Source organism: Callorhinus ursinus, unplaced genomic scaffold (assembly GCF_003265705.2).
Source record: "Callorhinus ursinus isolate GAN/ISIS: 27379988/994484 unplaced genomic scaffold, GSC_fseal_2.0 scaffold9, whole genome shotgun sequence".
Lineage (NCBI taxonomy): Eukaryota > Metazoa > Chordata > Mammalia > Carnivora > Otariidae > Callorhinus > Callorhinus ursinus.
The window spans coordinates 36,172,211-36,196,569 of NW_027397071.1; the positions used below are offsets into that span (position 1 = coordinate 36,172,211).

Here is a 24,359-nt window from a genome sequence, read left to right on the forward strand (position 1 = left end):
GGAGTCAGAATATTAAAATTTGCATAATCCTAATTTTGAATGCTGGTCTCCCAGGAGACTACCTCCTTATTTTTTTTTTTTTTTACAGATTACCATTTTGTTGCTTGGTGAATTCAGAGGTTGAAATTCCCTACTTGGTCCAAGGCTGACATTTTGGGATAATAACTAGCTAAGTGAGTGGTGGTAGGAAGGCTTGAACTAGAGCAGAAACCCAACAAGCACCACGGATGTGGAGGATGCACAGAGAAAAACTAAAACACAGTTGGTTCTGAGCAACAAGATTATATACCCCTGTGTCCAGAATACAAGAGAGAGGATGGACGTTGAGTTTGCCAAGATTTGTATGTTGCTGGGGCACCTGGGTGGCTCAGTTGTTAAGCGTCTGCCTTCGGCTCAGGTCATGGAGCTCTGTGTCGGGCTCCCTGTTAAGCAGAGAGTCTGCTTCTCCCTCTTCCACTCTCCCTGCTAGTGTTCCCTCTCTCTCTGTCAAATAAAAAAATAAAAATCTTTAAAAAAAATATTTGTATGTTGCTTAGAGATGGGTTTGGGACAACATTCCCAAGAAAATTTGCACCTTTAAATAATTTTAAAATTGAGAGAATTCAGCACCTCATTTCCTGTTAGCCATATAAGACATCTAAAAATAGGAAATGTGGGCATTCATAAAACATGTTTCTTATTCATAAAATAAATTGTTCTATTTATGATACCACATAGGTCTGTTCACATCTTCATTGGGGTGTTATCCCCATTTGGGTATAATACATGCTACTTCTTCAGCCCTGCTCCAGAAAGACTAGTCTTTTGTTTTCTTGTATATTTTTTCTCACCTCATGGATTTCATGAAAAATAATAACCCCAGTCTGCACTTCCACATAGCTTCTTTTTTTTATCCTTACCTGGAATGCTTTCCTTGACGGTTCACTATATCTTAAGAATCAACCTGCTATTGCTTATCCCCTACTTTATTTTCTGTGTGTGGTGTGTGTGTGTGTGTGTGTGTGTGTGTGTGTGTGTGTGTGTGTGTGTAGTGGCAGTCTCTAAACACACATATACAGAAATCAGAGGAAGAGGTTGAGGGTGCTAGGATAGTATTCCTGTTTCTTGAAAAGTAGTATACTTGGCTCTCTGGGGAGTGCAGATTATGAATATATAGGCTTGGCAGAAGAACAAGGAGTTTTCTACCCCTTTCTCGGGCCTATGAATTGTCTTCTTAAATCTAGTACCATTGCCTTTCTAGCTAATGGACATTTCTTCAAGAACTACCAAGAGGCTGCTGTCAGTTTCAGTTTTTGGTGGTTTGAGTTTTAATGTTATTCTGTGCCTTCATTGCATTTTTGAAGTGAAAAATTAGGATCAACTACTTTTAAGATAACTAGCTAGATGACCTTTTAAGTTGGACTTTGATTACTCCCCTTTTTTTATGGCAAACAGTATTGTAGCACTCTATTAGTTTTTTTAAAAAATCAAATTTTATACTTAAGATTACAGGTTTATTCATTAATCTAACATAGAGTATCTCTAAGATGTCAGAGCCAGGCTGGGAACACAAAAATCTTTGCACTAGCTTAAGGTAATGATCTGGACTCTTCCATTCCTTGGAATCATTCCCTGTTGGAACTCTGCCTACTGGCAGAGTATTTATACTGTATTTATAACTTTAAGACATATTTCACTGCAGTATGTAAAATTTTAAATTAAGAATATAAATTATATGAGCTTAAAACCTAACATTTTTACTGTGACTCTGATATATGACTACTGAAAATCTAAGACTTAATTCTGTACAATTTGTTACTTTATCTATGATGACTGTGTATTCAGAATCATAGTAAAATATAACCTGCACAAAAGTAATAAGTTGTGGTAAAATTTTAAGGGGGTTGAATCACACATTTTGCTAATTTTTAGAATAACTTATGTGCAAAAATGAAGCTTTGGAAAGAAAATGGGCTATTCTTTTTTATCCTCCAGATTAAACTGAGCTGTTACAATCTAAAATTTAGTTTAATAGTAGAAAACAAAGAATTTTAGATGTATTTTAAAAATTGGGTCTTTATTCAATTAGGACTAAATGTTAAATTGTCAATGATGGAAGTTATTTTAATGACTTTGTGGATGAATCATTCTACTCAGAAAATAATTCAAGAGTTTGATCCATGAATGACATTTTTTAATATTCATTAAATCCATTCAAAATGATTGACCAAATCAGGGTTTAAAAAAAAATATATGCAGCTAAGTTTGCTCTGTTGTTTTCCAAATGATGGAATTTTCCTTACTTTCTTATAAAATTTGATGAAATCATTAACCATATATAACTGTATCAGCAAGGTACCAATTGTATATGTACTAAATAAAAAATTTAATTTTTCAAATATTTCCAGATATAGATGAGTGCAGTGAATCAGCTGCCTGTGGAGATCAAGCACTGTGTGAAAATGTGGATGGTGGGTATAATTGCTCCTGCAAGGAAGGTTATCAGACATCCACAGGAAAAGCACAGTTCACACCTAATGATGGCACTTACTGCCAAGGTAAGTCATATGATTATATTTTATGTATTATCGAAGAACTATATAAAATATAATGCTACACAGTAGTAAAGCATACAAAGAACTACATCTTCTAAGAAATGTGCCAGTATTTTTTTTAATTTTATTTATTTGTTTGAGAGAAGGGTAGAGGGAAAAGCAGACTCCCAGCTGAGCAGGGAGCCCGACGTGGGACTCAATCCCAGCACCCTGGGATCATGACCTGAGCCGAAGGCAGACACTTAACCAACTGAGCCACCCAGGCACCCAGAAATGTGCCAGTATTCCATTATTATCTATATAATGAAATAAGAAAAAGTATCGTTTCTACTTAATGGAAGAAGTAGACCATATGTTTTATGTATTAACATATGTAGTTAACATGCAGGGTAATTACAGTCTTCCATTTTCCATAAAATATTGTGTATCCTAATGAATAAAAACAAATAACAAATAAAAATAAATAAGGAAAAATAAACGAATAAAATGAAAATAAACGTGTATTTCATTATGAATAACTTTTTTAAATAATTAAAAAGGCAAATGTTAACGAGTAAAACAAAAAATAAAACTCAGGTGTTAAGAATGTGTTTTTAACATTTAAATAAGGGAGTAAAATTATTGGAATCAATATAATCATCTTAGGAAAAAATATTTCATTTATTTATGTTATTTATTTATTTGAGAGACAAGAGAGCATGAGCATGAGCAGTGTGAGGGGCAGAAGGAGAAGCAGGGAGCCCGATGCGGGGGGGTAGATCCCGGGACTCCTGGATCATGCCCTTAGCAGAAAGGCAAGTGCTTAACTGGCTGAGTCACTCAGGCACCCCAGGAAAAAATATTTAAAAAAAACAGAATCTATTTTCTTTTTTTACAGAAAATGTGAGTGCGAACTGCCATCTAGATAATGCCTGTATTGCTGCAAATATTGATAGAATGTTAACAAAAGTAAGTAAACTAGTTAGATTAAGAATTTATTATATTTTGACATTTTGGTTTCCATTAAAATCCTTCCTACGTAACATTTTAAATAAAAAAACAACCAGTTGATCCTCATGTAGAGTTGAAACTATTTACATATAGAGATTTAAGTAGTTTGAGTCACAGGAACGATCAATTTGAAAATCCCCAAAGTATTGAGGAAGACTTTGAGATATTTAATGTATATTACTTTTTCATTGTTTAGTATACCAGGAATTTTGTTTTCAACATATAAAGAAAGTTGATGAATATAATAATAAAAACACACTTTGACCCCAGGCCCATTCCCACATTCTAAGAAGACATAATGAATGCAAGGAAATTTTGTACTTCAAAGGAAATGTTTCAAAGAGTAAATAAAGTAGGACATTCACAGAATTGTCATGTGATTGAAAGTGTGACTCTCAACATGACAAACAGTGAGCTAAAAACAAATTTCCAATATATCACATTGTAAAGAATTTTCTCTGGTTGATTAAAATCTAATTCAAAATACATTATCATATATTATAACTTTTTAAAAGCTAATTTTTAAAAGTTATTAATTCAAACATTCTGTTTCTTTTCTAATTTCTATACTTTTTATTTGCTAACCTTTTATAAATAATTTCAAGTTTCAGTGCTGCATGTTATGGTTTAGGTGTAGTCTGATAACTTATTAACAATTAGCACAGGAAAAACAAACTTAGAATAAATTTAACATACAGCCTTTATTCTTAAAAAGATCCAGTAGTACTCTAAATTGGTTTCTTTTTTCTGGACTCATTTTTGTACAGTTTAGACACATAAAGGAACCTGTGGCTTTGCTACAAGAAGTCTATAGAGATTCTGTGAAAGATCTTTCACCGATGGATATAATTACATATATAGAAATATTAGCTAAATCATCCCCATTACTGGGTGCCATGAATAGCACTAATTCAGCCAAGGACACCCTTTCTAATTCAACTCTTACTGTAAGTATGTTGAGCTTTAACTCAATATAACTGAGCTTTAAACTTTTCCTTACATCTGTGATTCATGGATTCCAACATTTTTAAAAGACACACTTTTTTTTTCAACAGGAATTTGTAAAAACTGTGAATAATTTTGTTCAAAAGGACGTATTTATAGTTTGGGACAAGTTATCTATGAATCGTAGAAGAACTCATCTCACAAAACTGATGCATGCTGCTGAACAGGCTACCTTAAGGATATCTCAGAACTTCCAAAAGACCACTCAGTTCGATACTAATTCAAGTGATATAGGTAAGGAGCCAAGGTCAATTTCAAAACAACAGTGTTTGCTGAACAGGCCATTCTCAAAAGGGAAAGAAAGTATTTAAAATACTGTTAATTAAATTGTCACCTGTTTCATCAATGCAGAAATGAATGGCAATGTACATTACAAGAGTAATATGAATGAAGTATGAGTAAAAAGGATGAATACATAATATTGCCTCCTTCCTACAATCTTCACCTTGTCCTATTCCTGAGCTGTCTAGCATTTAAATGCTCAGAGTACATTACTCCCTTGTCATTTTGAGTTAGTCATCTCATGACTTGTTAGGATCTACCTTAGCCAAAGATAGTTCTAGACAGATTTTCTGATATGAAGCAATCAACTTAGCAAACTAGAATGTTTCCTGCTTCATGCAATCTCCTATTCAAAACATTCAGAATCTTGAATCAAATTAAAGATGCCTATAAAGTTGCTCTGAGGAAACAAAGAAATTTTTCTGATAATCATTGCATACATCTATATTATATTGTGTGGGTGACATCTTGCTATGCAGCAATAAGTATGCAAGAATCACCATCTCGTATCATGATTCACCACCTATCCAAATTAAAGTAGCAAGCATTATGACTAATATATAGGATCCCTGCATGTCTGTGATATTCTTGCATAAAAATGGTGAACAATCCCAGGTAAAGAAATTATCACTCAAGAATTTAATTCAATCACTCTCCATATAGTAAATTTTATTATAGATACCACCCTCTAAGACATTGTGGTTGCTTGTCTTTGATTTAGTAATTATAATTTACGGCTCCCTTGTGTACATATGTATTTTGTCTTTTACTTAATCCAACAAAGATTAAACCATGAGTGTTACAGTGCAATCAGAAAAGTTAAAACTTGAATCAGATTTTTAAGATATAAATTATAATGTCTAAGCATGTTCAAAATATGCTCATTCTACTTGCCAAAAAATGTTGAAATACAATAATGATGGATAAAATACAATAATGATGGATAAAATTATCCCTCATTAAACAAATACATTGATTAAACTAACTTCAAAGAATTTATGATTTTCATGGTTTTATTTCAGCTCTCAAAACTTTCTTTTTTGATTCATATCACATCGAACATACTCATCCCTATATGAATGTGGATGGAGATTATATAAATATATTTCCAAAGAGAAAAGCTGCATATGATTCATATGGTAAGACTTTGATAGTCTTATATTCAATATGTCAGTAATTTGCAATAAATACTTATCATGCCTTTGATTGTATCAGATGTACACATAACGTGTGGTTTCCTATAGAAAATATTTGATGTTTATATACAGAATTTCTGACTTTGTACTCAAGATTTTCAGTCGGATGTCAATACATGGTGAGAATTTTAGCTGACAATATCTATGTCCTTCTTGTCTTGTGCCCAATCACTGAAGATGTTTGATATTGTTGAGATTCTAATGAAATATATAGAGGAGCTGTGATTTTATTCCTTCTTTTGCAGCAATTATAGGTGCTATAATTTGCATAGGATTCTTTTACTATTTCTTCTTCAGTAATCCTTCATATTCCTTATTTGGAGGCTGAATTTATAATTGTGTGAGGAAAACAAACAATGTTCCCAAAGACAGAAAGTTGGTGTTTTAGGTTTGGATTTCTTTTCCACTTGCCATTTCTTCATCTTTGTACCATAAACTTCTCAACTAAAGGCAGGATTTCTTGGGAAATGGAATGCCAGTACTAGCGGGCGATTTGATGACTACCTACCCTAATTTCCTCACTTTATGGATAATGGAACTAAGGCACAATGAAGTTAATGGATTTTTCTCCGTGCACATCAACAAATAATACAGAGCCAGTACTAGAAGGGAGGAAGTTAACAAAGAAATCAACCCTGACCAGCTTTTCCTTGTCACCTAATCAAGGGCAAGGAAGCAGCTATTTTAACCGTGTATCTGCTCTCTTAACGCAATGCACTTAGAAAAAAAAAAAATCTCTGCCAACAGAAGAATTGTTATCATTCTCAAATAGGTCAAAATACACTACCTAAGTGAAATGTGAATTATAATAGATTCTCAAAGAATATGTGGGTGGTCATAAATATAAGTGAAAAGTATATATAATAGCACAGTATGGTCTCTAGTATAGACATCATTTCATAAATGGATATTGTGTCTATTTTTTTAATATTCTGCACATTCATTCTCAGAAGAACATCCTTTTAAAAAATTTTGTACAACACTAATGTGGGATTTTTTTCCTAACCCATTGATATTATCCTCTTCATTTTTTCTTGTCATTTTTATACAATGGTAAGAAACAGATGGCCACAAAACAAAGAAAAAATAACTAAGCCATACTACCACTGAATCCAAGGCTTTTACCCTATTACATCATATTCTAATTAACCAAGCACACATATAATATTTAGGAGCAAATCCAAAGACTGTGTTACACTGTTGAAATTTCAAAGACAATTTGAGTAGTGTTTAGAAGCTAAGAATAGAGCTGTTGAAAATACTTATTATAGTGACAGATGATAAAATTGTCATGGAATTAATTTCTCAAAAAGATCCTGTCTGAATGTATGATAGCTTTGTTATATTTGAAGATCACGCATGCAAACTGACACTTGAAAGAGACCATAATGTCAGTTCTCAAGAAAACACAGAGAGAAGTCTAACAAACTGATAAAATCTGCTTTATGATGTCTACATGTGATTATTTATTTACCAATAAATATTCATTAATAAAATACACGCTTCAAGTTAAAATCTGCATAGTGTCATTATTAGGAAAATAGGGAGGTTCATGGAAGAACAGGTGGATTTTTAATCTTTTTTTTATAGACTGAATTTTTACTTCCTGTCATTAGCAAATAAGCCCCTCATTTACTGAATGAAGGTACATATCTGATAAGAGAGTTAAAAGTTAAATCAAGCCAAGGGGCACCTGGGTGGCTCAGTTGGTTAAGTGACTGCCTTCGGCTCAGGTCATGATCCTGGAGTCCCGGGATCAAGTCCCGCATCGGGCTCCCTGCTTCTCCCTCTGACTCTCCCCCCTCTCATGTGCTCTCTCTCTCTCTCATTCTCTCTCTCAAATAAATAAATAAAATCTTTAAAAAAAAAAGCTAAATCAAGCCAAGAATTAATGAGAAATCATGGCAATTAGAAGAGGCTCAGATGATGAGAATGGACAAATACTGAAACAATACTCAGAACGGAGCTAAGAAGGGATTTTGGAGCATTCTATGCAGCAAGAATCACATTTTACCCAAAGTCAAAAATTTGATGTTAAATATTTTCCTTGAGAAAAGATAGGAGTGATTAATAGATTTAAAAGATCCATCTTATCTTTTCGGGGCTTCATTTGATTTTGGACCAGCTCCTACTGCAACTTCTGAGAAGTCACTGTGATATGAACTGGTTCATCCATTGGACTAACTCAAGTTGACCTAAAAGGTTTTCAGATCCTGCTTCAGGCCCTGGTCTGTCCACAGCAAAGGCTGGGCTAGTTGTCATCACGTGGACTCTTCATAATGTCACTAGCCCAGCCATGTTAGACTAACTTCATTTCTTTCTTCGATACAAGTTTTCTTAAGCTGGCAGTTAACGGAAAATACTTTTATCTAATATACTTAGATTTCAGCAATCTCTTAGCGATGTTTCTTGTGATACCTTTTTAGATAAGATAACATGAATCATGATAGATTTTGGCAATTTCTAGTTCACATAACCATAGCAATATCCAAAAATATTATTTATTACTGTGACGTTGTGTGTCATGTGGAAGGACTCAGATTTGTATCACAGTTCTTTGTTTTAGATTTTTTTTTTCTTTTTCATTAACCTTGTTTCAAACTTTATTCCCAGGCTTCTTCAGTTTAATTAGCTGCAAAGAACAAATTGTGTCTAAGCAAACACTGAAAAGAGTTGCAGTGTCCAAGGGGCTTGGGCTTAAAAATATTAGAGATCTAGATTTTATCAGAGACATGAACAGAATTTTTTAAAAAGCTGTCCTAATAACAGTAGCAGCTCCCAGTAACGTCTTCAAGTTTTATCTTCAGAAGTTGACTCAATTCAGTTTGCTTCATTCTTGGAAGCTTCATCAAAATTCTCCACAAGATCTGGAACTTCATCATCATCCTCCTCTGCAGAAGCAAGTGGTGCTTCTCCATCCACAGATCATGTGGGCAGAGCTTTAACGGGTCTTTAAACTGGTCAGACTCTGCAAGTTCGTTTAACATACCGGGTAGCACTTCTGTCAGCAGCTTTGTCTCGGCCTGGCCTGTGATGGTGAAAGTGTTCGCCCCCAGGGATGCCTGCACTTGAGGCTTGTTAAAGTGGATCACTGTTCCTTAGTGTGTGAACATACGTCTTCAATACCACAGATATTGCTTACCCCTAACTTCTTTAAGGAGAACTGAAGTTTTTTATCATTCCTCGGCGCCATTCTCTGGACCATCCTCTTCTTTTGGCGAGCAGTTTCTCTCCTACCAATGCGCACTTGAGCAGTTTGACGAGTTTCTCCTGGTTCATGGTAGTTTCTTTCACCTTGTTGGAGCGGAAATGAGACCGCGCTGGGGACTAGGATTGGCGCTCAGGGGTTCTGCGCAGACCTGCTGAGATTAGGTGCACACTCGCAGTGACGCAACATGGCAGCTAGAGGGCACAGTTCTTCGTATTTTATGATAGAATCAACATTTGTATTTATGGTTTTGATGACTGTATGCCTTTCACATTATTCTGGTGTCACAAATTTGAGGAAGCAAATATAAAAGAGTTCTTTGTAAGTTGTCCCAGCAAATAAAGCAAATATATAATGTTTCTAGTTTAAAAATGTAACAATAATCATATTAATACAGGACCTTAAGTTTTACAGAAAACACGTGTATTATTTAATTTAGTCTCCACCTTAGCCTAGTAAGTAGCTAAAGTATTACTATTATCATTTTATAAATGAAGAAGCTGAAGTTCAAAGCAGTTTATCCATGGCCACACAACTAGGAACGATGACTGAAAACAGAACTTTTGATTCCAAGAATAAATTCTGAACGCAAAGTCGTTTAAATTTAATGTCCATAATTCTGTACAACAGATAGAGGAAGTGTATGACCTAAGTGGCAACAGCAATCTTAAAAAGACAATAGATCTAGATTTTGAGTTGTTCACATACTTAATATCAGTAATAATGAGCTGCTTCAAAAACCAAGACAATTTGCGATCCACTAATATAGGTGTAATGTCTAGGCTAAGGGAAAAATAGTCACATGATAATCTGTGCTGATCAGGTTGCATTTCTAGTACTGGGTTATATGCTGATTTGCTGCATTTGTGGAGTGTCAAGGGGCAGAGATAAATAGCTGTCTGGCAAGGCAGTAAATTTCTTACCTGGAGACTGCATACCAGTATGTCATCAATATTAAAGAGGAAACATTTCAGTGGGCATGAGGTGGAACTCAGTGTTGTCTGACAACTTGTTTAATTCTCAACTTCCTTAATACTCCAAGTTAGTGATAATTTTCTTCCAACATCTTTCTAATTCCTATCTTTGCATAGCAAAGTAGTAACTCCAAATTTTAATCTTTTAAGTGAATACATTTCACACCTTGGTTCTTAGTCAGGAGTGGGATATACATTTATCTAGGACTATTTTTCTCCTAAATATAGCCTGTGCAAAGGGAATGCTACCATCCGTGATCAGTTTCACAGTCATGGAGGTCAGGGAATAGGTCTTAATATGATTTGATTATATAGACATGCACTTATTATGATCCACATTTTAGTGTCTAGGTATTCTCATGACTGGCCTTAGAGTAAAAAACTTTGTTAAATTTTTATGTTTATTTTGAGAGCCTAAATATATTTTTGTTTTATAAGAATTTCACTAAATACACTTATTTGATTGATAGGCAATGTTGCAGTTGCATTTTTATATTATAAGAGTATCGGTCCCTTGTTTTCATCATCTGACAACTTACTGGAACCTCAAAGTTCTGATAATTCTGAAGAGGAAGAAAGAGTCATTTCTTCAGTGATTTCTGTCTCAATTAGCTCAAACCCACCCACGTTGTATGAACTTGAAAAAATAACATTTACATTAAGTCACATGAAGGTAAGCTATTTTTCTGGTGACTATTGGTTATGAGTGTGAAACATTTAGAGAAGAGAACTTTTTTTTATTGTCACTTTAATTGTATGTGAATTCTTGAGTTTAAAAATTAAAAGAGTAGTTTCAACTAATTTTTCTATAAAACATTTTTATACTTTCAGTGCTCTGTAATCTTTCTAATAAATATCAAGGAATTTTACACATTTGATTCTCTGAAATTGTTATATTTTAATTTTATTTTTAATTACATTGTTCATTTTGGAAGTCTCCATACCTTTTAAGAATGAGTTATAAAAATGTATCAGAGCCAAAGAGATAAATGTCATTTGTGTAATGACAGAGTTGTTTGATTACTAATTGCCATTTAAACTAATATTTGCAGGGATTTAAATTTTGATTAAAATAAAATCACAGAGAAGTTTACAATATTTCATAAAGAAATTAGCTGAGACCATTTTATTCCTTTATTGTTATTTCAGATCTTTTTCAAGCTCATATGTAATTAAAACCCTATCATAATAAACACTAGAAAGAACTAAGTATTTGGGTTTTTTATATACCTAAAAATGAATGAGGAAACTAAAGATCATAGATTATTTGCTGCTTTTTTACAGTTGATGGTTTCTTGGACTTTTGATAGAATTTCAGTCCTAGTATGTGATTAAGGTACCCCTGATACTCCATTTGGAGACCCTTGAAGCTGGACAATTGTATTTGCATATTTATGGGGGAGGGAGGGGACTAAAAGAACATATATGCTTACACACAATACAAATGTGTCACTGTAAATAAAGACATCTAATGTAGAGAGAAACTAAATACAGAAGATAAAGAAAATAGTAGCTCAAACCTAAACATTGGTAGGCATTATGTTCAGAAGAGGGTGTGAAATGTTTTAATGTTTTAAGAACGGAAACGAAACTTAGATATTTTTAGATGCTAACTGACCTTTTGACACTAGAATTAAAACATTGTTCGTTCACATGCTCTGATGGGTTTTTCTGCAGTTTTTACTAGTGGAATGTTTCGGCAACTAAAGAGATGCCAAGGACAACCCACTTCACAAATCTCTGACACAATCACAAAACAAAACACAACACACATTTAAATAAAAATTCTTCACCAAAATTCATGGGAAAACTTGGTTATCCTTAATCTTCCTCTCTGTTCAAATCTTGTTCCCATTCAAATTAATGACTCCTAGGAATTTTTATCATTTTCTTTTGATGACAGACCTACATAATTCATGGTTTCCCTCCTTCTGAGAACAAAATTTGGATCCCATTGTTTTCCTAAAAAAAATAGAAGCTACCTCATATATAACACCCTCAGTTTCCTGATTCCCTGATAATTTATTTGCAATTTCACCAATTAGTATATACTTCTCCATTACCTCAAAGGAGGTAGTTGTCATAATATTATGTTATGATCACTTAATATAAATATGTGATAGAGAGAACTCTATTTATTAAACAATCATCCTGTAGTCTATGCAATCAGACCTTATCTCTGATCTTGTCTTCAACTGCTCTTTATCTCATTCACTGTACCCGAACTATACTGGCTTCCCGTGTTTCTGGAAGATTCCTATCCAGTCTCAACTCAGAACTTTTCCATTTTCCACTCCATCTGGAACCTTCTGTTCCCAAGTCTTAGGGTTTACTCTCTCTGTCTAACTTCATTGAGGGTATTTGCTTTAATATCATCTCCTTAGAAAGGCCTCCTCCGACCAATCTCAACTACTTTCTCTCTCCTTCCCCTGGTTTATTTTTCTTGTTTAATAATTTCTCATCTCATGAGAATCTAAAATCAGCGGTGCAAATACTTTTTCTGTTTTGTTCAGTATTGTATTTTTAGTACTTGGGTCAATGACTAATACCCAGTATATTCTCTGTAAACATTTATCAAATAAAGATCATATGATAATTATGTGTCCTGCACTATTCTAAATGATCTCATTTGATGATACATAATTCTCACAACTTTTGTGACACAGGAATTGATAAAATATAGCATTATTGCAGTAACTTCAGTTCTTCCACAGAACGCCAGCACTCGTTTATTAGCATTGATTTTGTGCTTTACTTTTTAGGCATGGTTGTAATTATATTGATACATGAAATGGTATTTTAAATATGAGAAGTGTGATGCTATATGTATAATTCTTTCTCTTTTTTCCATCAGTAAAATGTCTCTTTTTCAGACCACAGATAAGTATAGGAGTCAATGTGCATTTTGGAGCTACTCGTCTGACACGATGAATGGCAGCTGGTCTTTGGAGGGCTGCAAGCTGCTGTCCTCAAATGAGACCCACACCTCATGCCGCTGTAACCACCTGACACATTTTGCAATTCTGATGTCTTCTGGTTCTTCCATTGTAAGACAATTTTCCATCATTTTGTATTTATAAACCTGCCTGTTTTCCTTTTTTTTTTTTCGTGTTTACATACATCAGGCAAGAGAATTAATTTTTTATGTTTCTTTGGGTGCAAATATATTTAGTTAACTGATAAAACCCCAAAACTATCTTTTTTAGTCTTTGGTTTCTTACCTGCCTTGTATGACATATTTAGACTGGATTTTAGGTTATTTTTTTTGTCTAGGACCTACCTAGTCTATGATAGCTAGTAGGTTGTGCATTAAATACCTGTCCATTGACTCTTAATTTTTAATGTTGCTTTTAAAAACCACTTACATTTTAATGTATCATGGTCTTTAAGGGCCTTTGCCTTTGTATTGAAAGTTTATTTTTACCAGTTACAAATTAGCTAAAAATATTTGAAACCAGGTCAATAAGTACTAGCGCATTTATAATTATTACAATGTTTTAATAATGTAGAACTGTACAAGATTTTTAAACACGAAAGATCTCTCTACAGCGAGTAGGTGTATGCTGTTTTTCGCATCCATAATATCTTTCTTTTACACTATACAGTTTCTTATTTTATATCACTGTATCATAATCTTCATTAAATTACAGGTTCATTTCCATGTCTACTGAGAATCCATCAAATATATAAAGTGGCCAAATAAATCTGCCTAACCGTAATGTCAGTCACAAAGATTTTTTTCCTGAATGTTAAGTAAGCAAAGAAGCCTCTACTCTCTGTATAAGATATAAATATTCATCTGGTTAGAATAAAACCAACTTTTCCCATTTCAAAGTCTCACAACTTTACTGTTTTGATATTCTATATATTCAGCATTTCTGATACCGTTGTTTAATGTGTTTTAGATGAATTGCTGCATAGAAAAAAGACTTGTTATCACCACTGATAAATCTGTTTTAATTAACCATTTTCACATTACAATAATGAATTGCCTTTCTAATATCATGAAACTGATGACGATAACATTGTTAAACCATACACTAATATATACTATGCCCAGGAAAAAAAAGCACTAATTACAGAACTTTTAAAGTGCTACATGATTTATATCAGATTTCCCTGAATATTGAGCATTTTCGAAGGTACAAAATTTTTCTCATCTAAATGCACATTTGTATTTTTACATTTTATGAACATTTTGATTAATGTTTCACCAAAAAAGGAAGTTCATTATATGTTGTAGTTCCTTTGACAAGTTACTGAGTTATTCTCTTAACAGCTTTATTATTATTTTCCCTTAGGGTATTAAAGATTATAATATTCTTACAAGGATCACTCAACTAGGAATAATTATTTCACTGATTTGCCTTTCCATATGCATTTTTACCTTCTGGTTCTTCAGTGAAATTCAAAGCACCAGAACAACAATTCACAAAAATCTCTGCTGTAACCTCTTCCTTGCTGAACTAGTTTTTCTTGTTGGGATCAATACAAATACTAATAAGGTATGTAGCTCTCTCTTACTCTCTATTTTGTTTTCTGAATTTGTACTTTCCTAAATATATATGTCATAGAATCACAAATTATAATTAAGAGCTTAAAGGGCAAACGTACCATATACTTTATTCCTAAGTCTTTTCTAAGTTTGCTAATGCTAACATATCTAAAACATGCCTGTCAATTTCATTAAGCACAATGTCCCTTGTTATGATGAATCATTGGGACAAATGAAAACTTAGCAACATACTGAAGAAATAGCCTTTTTTATTTTTTGCTTTGTTTTTTACGTGGGCATTAAACAAAGGCAGAAGGGACAAAAAGAGAATTAGAAATAAAAATTTTATCTTAACACAGGGACTGAATAGAAAAGCAGTGGGTTCACAGGTTGAAATATGACAAATTGGCTCCACCTAGTCACTGCACTTTCCTAACTACCTATCTCCCCCCGTTACTGATGGAGGGCCTTACAGAACAATTTCTATATTGTGTTAGTCTGGGTCCTCCTAGAAGCAGACATTAAAATGGAATTCAACGTGCAATAAGTTAATTAGGCAAAATGGCTGAGAGATAATGGGAAGAGAGAGACTTGGAGAGCCATCCGACCAAGATGCAGGTCTGACCCCGAGTAAAGGAGAGAAGGAAGAAAGGACAAGTAGTAGGTGGAAGCATTTTACACAGCAGTGCCGTTTTCAGGAAAGCTCAGCATGGTTGCAAGGAGTCCTTTGAGAAGACCTTGAGCCAGAGTCACGTGGCAGGGGACTCCTCTGTGTAGCAGCCTGTGGGAAAGGACACAGCAGCTAGAGCTCTAGGTCAGCTGCCCTCCATGCAGGTAGAGACTAGAGAAGTGTATCCTCAGGACCACAAGACATTAAGTTGCCTCCATATTTCCATCCCTGTTAGAAATCTTTCAAATACTGACACTAATGCCTAGTTATCAAGTTCTTCTTCTGAAGTAGATGCCACCAAACATTTATTTTAAATAGTATACCCTAAACTATAAACTTCATATATTTTTTTTTATTTTGCAGGGGTAGTCCTGACACCTGCCAATTTTGTACCACCCACTATCCTCCAGTGCCTATTTCCTCCTTCAGTTTCATCTCCCCATTACCCTTACCCCAAAATATTCCTTAGAGTGTTTATTTTCAATTCTGTTTCACCTCTCAAGTTCTTCCCATTTTCAAGCCATATGTCAATCTTACTTCCTCACTAAAGTAGTTCCCAAATTTTGATCACTAGTGACCTTTCTGTTCCCAACCTTATATAGTACTCCCAATATAGTTTAGTATATAATCTCATTATGCTTGGATTGTACTCTTTTTTATTAAGTGCAATAGGCATGTAAGTGTGTATTATGTTCTCTTTCCAGCAATAGATATTGTTAGTTCTATTAGTACAGAAGTGTGTTAACTGTACTTCTTCTTCTGTTATTTCTTATAAGCCTAACTCCAATTCTATGTGTGAAGTACTAATAAATAATATCTAACTGAAATCCATCTCAAATTTGCCTGATAATCTGATAACTTAAAGTGACTCCATAATGGATATTTTTGCAAAATATATCATCATTTGTTTTATAAACTTAATATTTGCCACAATAATCAAGACACTTATTATATTTCATTTACCATAGTATTAGCAATAATTTTCATTCTTTGAGCATGAATAAAATTAAGGAAAGGAAAGGCATCTCCAAAACAGAAATTAACTTAAATCATAACACATTCACTAAGATATCATGGTTTACATGTGACAAATCCACAACTTCTCACATGATATAAATGTATAAAAGCATAACTCTCTGGACAAGAACAGTAACTTAGTTCTATCACGGGATTTCTTCACAATTGAGGCTTCACATTGATGAAGCTCAGCTGGAAGTGGGACATCTTAAAAAACTGGCACTTGATGAGAGGATATTTTAACATGATCAAGCATTATATCAAGTGGCATAATTTGAGGAGAAAGTCAGGATTTTGTGTTATGCTAATGTGAAAGCAAACAATGCTTATGGTTTCTTTCTTTCCTTGATTTCTAGCTCTTCTGTTCAATCATTGCCGGGCTGCTGCATTATTTCTTTTTAGCTGCCTTTGCATGGATGTGCATTGAAGGCATCCACCTCTATCTCATTGTTGTGGGCGTCATCTACAACAAGGGCTTTCTGCACAAGAATTTTTATATCTTTGGCTATCTCAGCCCGGCTGTGGTAGTTGGATTTTCAGCATCATTGGGATATAGATATTATGGCACCACCAAAGTGTAAGTTAAGATGATCTCATAAGTATTTGAAATGCAATTCTGAATATGCTCCATGTATCATTGAAAATGCTGCTTTGTGAAGTACGTACAAACATATTTATAGATTTATTATTTACTTTTCAGATGTTGGCTTAGCACAGAAAACAACTTTATTTGGAGTTTTATAGGACCAGCATGTCTAATCATTCTTGTACGTATATTTAACATTGGTTGGAATTCCAAAAAGTGATGATTAAAATTCACAGCAATCGGGCATTACTCTGAGGGAAAACAATAATTCTGAGCACAATACAATATGTCATTTATTAACATTTTATACATATTCATCATGATTGAGAAAAACATATATATAAACACATATATAAACACACACACACACACACACACACACACACACACACACACACATATATATATCTTAAATTCAGAGGTATTACAATTCATCTGCCCCTCCTGGAGGAGGAGGAGATATTTCTGCATAACATATAGGAAAAGCATTTCTCATTTATCAGTAATGTCTGAGCATACTTCAATACTGAGAGTTTGCCAAGCAGCTGATAATCTGGCATTTCAGATGTTTACAGTATTTAATCTTCTATCAATGATCAGTGATCCTTGAAGATTAGACTGTCATCTTTATAGTTTTATCATCCTCATGCACCCTGTCATCATGAAAGTGATTTTAAACTAAACTGCGACATCAGAGACAAGAACCCACTATTTCTCATGAGCAGACAAGTCATATATTGATAGTCCCATTTCAGTGAGGAAGAGGGCCTTTTAATTCTTACTGGAAGTGGTTTCAAACTTACAAATTTGGCAGGTGTTATACGTTCCTTTCTAAATAAAGACATTTTTAGATGTCTCAAGAGCATTTCTAAGTGCTGTAAGTTTTCAAAGCCATTCTGAATATAAGAGTCTGTCAATGAACCTGGGAGGTCTGACAAGGCTCTAGAATGGAATGAATTGTCAGCAAAGGAGCTGTGACAACATTTTGGACAACTTTGTCCCAGATGTTTTGACCATAAGCTAGCTATCTTTTTTGAATTGTTTTTTCCCTCACTCTTTCCCCTTGTGTTTTTGTGGTTGTAAGGAAGCTGCTAAATGGAGAAAGACTTGAAAGGTAAAGCAGAGAATTTTCACCAAGGCTTAGTTTTTAATGGTATGGGTGAAATAAAGTGAATTCAGAGGCTATATTTCCTCATCATCACAGAAAATTGCTTATAATTCTCCCAACGAATCCAGTAATATAAAAAGAAACCATTGGCTAGATTTCAGCTAAAACAATTTCAGAGTTAGTTTATTATACTTCCAAAATTTTCAACCCACATGAGAATATAGACTGAATGTTGTCCCTTCCATATACTTTCATGTGTTGTCCTGATAGGAATATTTTGTGTAAACATACTTTCTATATATTCTGATTTTCCTGGTTCCATCTCTACAGAATGGACCGTCTCTGATATTGTTTTGTACAAGTGAAAGTTCTTTGGATCAGTAATTCTTATAATTAAGATGAAAAGTAGTGGGCCAGAAATTATAGTCAAAACAAGAAAAATAGTATTTTTCTCTTAAGTAAGAAATGGAAAGTGTTCCCTGAAGTTGTTTTTTACTTTTGCTTATGTAAGGGAAAAGATAACTTTAGATTATCTTATAGTGAAGTCTACAGATTTTAGATGGGCTTATCTAAAAATGAGTCCTGCTAACTTTCCTAGAAGCCTAAATGAATAACATCACACTGTCCTCGTCTGGAATTAATGGACCTATTTATCTTCCATAGTTTCAGTATGATAATCATTCCATTTAACCTGAGGGTCAGGCTACTTAAGAATGGATGAGGCCCCTCAGTTTTACTCTAAAACTGAATAATGTTTATCTTCTTTAGTATCTTTAAAAGCAGCAGAAATTCCTTAATTACTGAATTGAAGTGAATTCATTTATTCTAGTTATTCCTGCTTTTCTGGGCTAATCGTGGCTAATTATTATTATTATTGTCACTGTTATTACTGGTTTTTTCTTGTTGTTATTATTCAGCTATATGTTGTTGTCAATGTTATTATTCAGCTGTATGAGACAATGTTAGGTGAGATACATCCTGTTGTCCCAGAATAGTATACATCTTTAGTTCAGAAATGAAGTAAAAGAAATATTGGGCATCAAACATTTGAAAAAGGGCCACTAACAGTTTGGGTCTGACACTTCCATGGGTCTGATAAAGAGACAGTAGGACCAGCTGTAGCCCCATAAGAGGAGTGGAGATGGAGGCCCCTGGTCAGGGATAGCGGTTTAAAACTAGGAGTCCTGCGCGCACCTGAGTGGCTCAGTCAGGTAAGCGTCTGCCTTCGGCTCGGGTCATGACCTCAGGGTCCTGGGATCGAGCCCCACATCGAGCTCTCCTCTCAGCGGGGAGTCTGTTTGTCCCTCTCCCCCTGTGCTCTCTCCCTCTGTGTTCTCTCTCGCTCTCTCTCACATAAATAAATAAATAATCTTTAAAAAAAAAAAAAAAGAGTCCTTGACCTTTGGAGGAGAGCAGTGTTCTTTATGAAAAGCTTTTCTTTTAGCTGCCAGTGAAAAACAGGCAGGGGCTCCCCTGTCTTTTGGAAGACAAGGTGTGGACAAGTACTCCGAAAGGTTTGTAGAGAATGGGAGCAGAAATATAGTAAGAGTAAAATTATCGTTCTGATCCCAGATCAAATGCCAGTGTGACTGGATTTTCACATCTCGTTGATATATAAGAGCAGAGCATAAAGAGCCAATTTTTATGCTTGACATATGTCCCCTGACTTTGGGCCAAATCTGAATATAGAGACTAGACCTATTTTTGTTGGAGTTTCCTGCAAACTGCATGCCTACTGGAGTATTTTTTGACAGCAGGGAAGGAAAGGATTATTAGATACCATGCCTAGGAATAAAATGAGGAAGGAACACACAACTTCAGGAAAAGTTAGAGAAATGGACAAAAGTTGTAGGGTTGCCCAGAAGGTTGCCAGGTCAAAGCAAAATTATACACAACTAAAAGAATGGGTTCAATAAAGGTGAGGTTAAATGGTGGCATGACTGTCCTTCTCTGAAGAATAGAAGGGGCCAAGATGGAAAGGAAATTCTATAAACACCAAGAAAATCACATATACTATCTAAGTGGAGGCCATCACATAAGCCAAGATTACCAGCAATAGTAGGAACCAAAATAAACCAAAGTGATGTCATGAAGCTCCATCAGCGAGAGATAATCAGGCCCTTCTAGCCTCTAACAACAGAGGAGTTGAGCTTTATCAATGAAGGGACAGCATCTGAGAACCAACTATGCTGCCCCACGCTCGTCTACATAGATCTACTGAATTGAAAGTCATTATCCCAGGGCGCCAGGGTGGTTTAGTCAGTTAAGCCTCTAACTCTTGATTTCAGCTCAGGTCTTGATCTCAGGCTTGTGAGATGGAGCACCGTGTTGGGCTCTGCACGGGGCATGAAGCCTGCTTAAGAGTCTCATTCTCCCTCTCCCCCTCTGCCTCTCTCTCTCTCTCTCTCAAAAAAAAAAAAAAATCATTATCCTATGTCTGGGTGTACTCTGGTAGGTAAGGATGCCAAGCCATGTAATTAAGTTTGCCAGGTTAATTGGCTGTTATTGGGCATGATGGGAGAACAAAGGAAATATTAGAATTATCCCCTGCCCACTATAGTATCAATGAGGATAAAGCAAGACAAAACAAATAACAAAGAACAATATATAATAAAATATAAGTGATACTGATAAGATGTGGGAGAGATCAATATGAGCATGACAATCATTCAACAAGTCTTCATTGAGATAGATGAACTTGTTTGTAGATGGGGCAAGAAGTAAATTTGGCTTTACAGCGGATTCTTAATGTGAATTTAAGTGTCTACCAAGAAGCCCCAAAAACTTATCAGATTTCCCTTGAAGGTAAACAAAGGGCACAGACAAAATGGCCACCATTGTGCATAAGACAATGCCAGAAATAACAAAATTATCATCGTCTGTCTGTTATTAAGAATAGTCAAGAACCTGAGGTGCCTGGGCAGCTCAGTCAGTTGAACATCTGACTCTTGACTTTGGTTCAGTTCATGATCTCAAGTCCTGGGATCCAGCCCCGCAGGTTGGGCTTATGCTCAGTGGGGAGTCTGCTTCTCTCCTTCCCTGTCTCCCTCTGCCCCCCCCCCACTCATCTGTGCATGCCCTCTCTCTCAAACAAATAAATTAATAAATAAATAATCCAAAAAATAAAAAGGATAGTCAAGAATCATCATTTCATGGATTCATCACATCCTAGTCTAGATGACACAAATTATTTACAAGTTTTTCTTCCATAAACTTACCCATTTCTTCTCCACTTTCAGGATCAAACTATTGCTATCCCTTCCTCATATTCTAGTATTTATAACAGGAATTTTTTTTAATTTACAATTTATTAAGCAGCTACTACTCAGAGCTAATAGTCTCCACAAATCACCCACATTGTTATTATCTATTCCATTTTATAGTTAACAAAAAATAGGATTTGATTCAAAATGTTAGGAGATTGGCTCAAGGCTTTAGGTCTACTGAAACTTGAAACCAGAGCCACCTTTTCATTTTACCTTGCCTCTTTTGCAATTTCTTTATTGACCTATCTTTCTGCTGCCATTCTCTCCGATTTTGTTTTAACCTGTCCATAATAAACAGCCCCAAACTCAGCTCAAACAATGGCAACTATCAATAAAAAATAACATTAATGTTAAACACTATTATGTTCCTGACACTAAGATAAACATTCTCTTCTCCATGTGTTGTTAGCACATTTAATCTAATTCTTTAAACAATTCAAAAATGGCTGCATGTGTGTGTGTGCGCGCGTGTGCATAATTATTTTATTTTGAAGGTGGAAAAATTGAGGCATAAAGTGATTACACAGCTTGATTAACAGCTAGTAAGTATCTGAGCTGAAAATTATATTCATGAGGTTGCCATGGTCTGCTTTCTTAATTCCAGGACTGATATTCCCCTTTGCCTATAGGCCAAATTCTATACGCTGGAATGTCAAGTTCTCGTGATGTAGCTGAACCCAGCCTATTTTCAGCTTTCTTTTCCCCACACTGCTTAACCCCACAAAACAGCTCCTCCAAAACTTTCATCCTTATTAGAATACTTGCTGTTCTTGAATATCTTCTTGGTCCTTTGCACTCAGTAATCCTACCACCCTGTGCACAGTTCTGCCTGAAATCTTATCATTAATTAATACAAGACTTGATGAAAACTTTTCCAGATTTGTAACTAATCTCTTTCTCCAATGTATTTCCATAGACTTTTTATTCAGACCCTCCATAGTGCTTTCAGTGCTCTGTTTTGTTGCACACGGTAATTTTCTGTGTGCATTACACTACGCATCCCCTACCTCCAAACACCCAAACAGAGTTTCTTCATTTACTGACCATATCTTGCTCAATAATCAGTGCCATTGTGGTGCACAACCTTATTGGCCTCCACTCAGTAAATTGCAGTTATTCTCTACAGAGCAGCATTCACATTGCATTCTCTATGAACCCTAGACGATAAAACTGACTCCTTTTGGTCACCCCAGAATATAGAAGTATTTAGTAAGTCTTTAGTAATTATCTCTGTATTTTAATTAATCTGTTAATAAAAACCATAGTAATGAATGAGGCAGGAAGAAACACCATGAGATCCTTAAGCAATGTGACTGCTCTGTGTCCTGGGTTTCTAATACATAAAATAAAGATACCAGGGCCAGCCCTACACACAACAAGGCTATGGTAAAGGCAAAACGGAATGTTTTAGGAAAAACATCCATTCTTTAAACTTAAAATAGGAAAATGCACAATCATTTGGAGGACATTTTTGGCTCTCTCATTTATGCTTTTTGTATTAAAAAGTAAAGACGAATTTTATTTTTTTATTTTTTTTTTTTAAGATTTTATTTATTTGACAGGGAGAGACACAGCGAGAGAGGGAACACAAGCAGGGGGAGTGGGAGAGGGAGAAGCAGGCCTCCCGCTGCGCAAGGAACCGAATGCAGGGTTCGATCCCAGGACCCCGGGATTATGACCTGAGCCAAAGGCAGCCGCTTAACAACTGAGCCACTGAGGTGCCCCAAAAAATAAAGACGAATTTTAAAGCCATGGTTTGCACAGCAAAAAAATTGTATGCAAGGGAATGTATGTTTGGCCAATATAGTGTGTATATGTGTGTATGTGTATACATACATATATATATATATTTAAGCATAGATCCTAATTTTTAAAATATTGGTGAAGATATGACAGCATTTGTTTAACCACAACAAGATATGATTATAATATACGTACCTGTTACTTCCTGGAATTTGTTAAAAGTCTCTAGTACACTCTGCCAGGGAAAGTTTAACCAAAATTAACACAAAGTGTAAAATATCTTAAGAAAAGCAATAAAAATTTAATAGAAGAAAAACACAGGATAAAGACAAAATGTAAGTGAACATTCAAATATAAATAGATGATTAGTGGTGATTTCATTGTGCCTAGGCTTCAGTGAGGGATTAAATTGGTTTCGTGACTTTCTCTAAACAAATCTGGGAAGACCCGTACTCCAGAGCACGTCTCTGTAGAGCAATGGCCATACCTGTCATTCATACATGGAATCCTTGCATTTCTTCCACGGAGTAGGGACTAGGTCCTGCAAATGATATTTGCTTGTTTTTATGAATGGAAACCCTGGAGCATGTCTGGTTGGAGATTATAATGTAAAATGCCTTTAAGACAATATGTAAATGAGTAAGAACTGAATGAGATCAGCACTGGTGGCTTTTTCTACCCCTAGGTGTGTTGTTTCAAAGGAATATTCACGCTTTTAATCTACTCTGATAAGTGTTAGCGATTTAGGTATTTGAGCAGCAACATTCCCTGCACTGATCAAATGAAAGTATTTCCTTAGGTGTTGACTCATTAATATTAAGGAGCTCTTAGAATTCTGAAGTATGAACCAATGACCCCACGGATTCTATCTATGAATCACTACATTTAAAATGTTAAGATTTTAACTATACATAAAAAGCCCTAGCCATGCTTTTGAAAGATTGAGCTGTACAAAAAAGAGGCTTCTAAATCTTTGTAAAGCAAGCTGCAAACTGAAGATAATTTCCATAATTCATTTCTTTCTTCAATATTTTTCATCTTTAATGCTGAATCCTTTCAACTAAAACTGCACAAGCAATTAGATTCAAGTACACAAATATTAAAAAGAGTTGTTGAAAATAATTTAACTTTTAAGTAGAAATTGAAGTTTCCCATAGACATGTTCAGTATTGAACAATAGAATTTGCTTGATTGAGGCAAATACTAATTACGCTATGTCCAAATAAGGCCTTTTCTTTTAAAAAATGTGAGCTTTCATTTGAATTTAAATCGCGACCCTCATAAT

General features: G+C 34.8%; 1 protein-coding gene across 4 annotated transcripts in view; it reads left to right on the forward strand.

Moving 5' to 3' along the window:
- ADGRL4 (adhesion G protein-coupled receptor L4) overlaps window positions 1-24,359 on the forward strand; it is a 113,287-nt gene that overhangs the window by 67,210 nt on the left and 21,718 nt on the right. For all 4 annotated transcript variants that reach the window (XR_012379393.1, XR_012379394.1, XM_073896448.1 and 1 more), the window contains exons 4-13: window positions 2,388-2,537; window positions 3,412-3,482; window positions 4,292-4,471; window positions 4,580-4,763; window positions 5,834-5,950; window positions 10,660-10,862; window positions 13,063-13,236; window positions 14,491-14,694; window positions 16,728-16,948; window positions 17,072-17,138. Coding sequence is in view for 2 of the 4 variants with exons in the window: in XM_073896448.1 (XP_073752549.1) it covers window positions 2,388-2,537; window positions 3,412-3,482; window positions 4,292-4,471; window positions 4,580-4,763; window positions 5,834-5,950; window positions 10,660-10,862; window positions 13,063-13,236; window positions 14,491-14,694; window positions 16,728-16,948; window positions 17,072-17,138 (1,571 nt within the window). In the remaining 2 variants the exon portion in view is untranslated. The remainder of the gene's footprint in view (window positions 1-2,387; window positions 2,538-3,411; window positions 3,483-4,291; window positions 4,472-4,579; window positions 4,764-5,833; window positions 5,951-10,659; window positions 10,863-13,062; window positions 13,237-14,490; window positions 14,695-16,727; window positions 16,949-17,071; window positions 17,139-24,359) is intronic.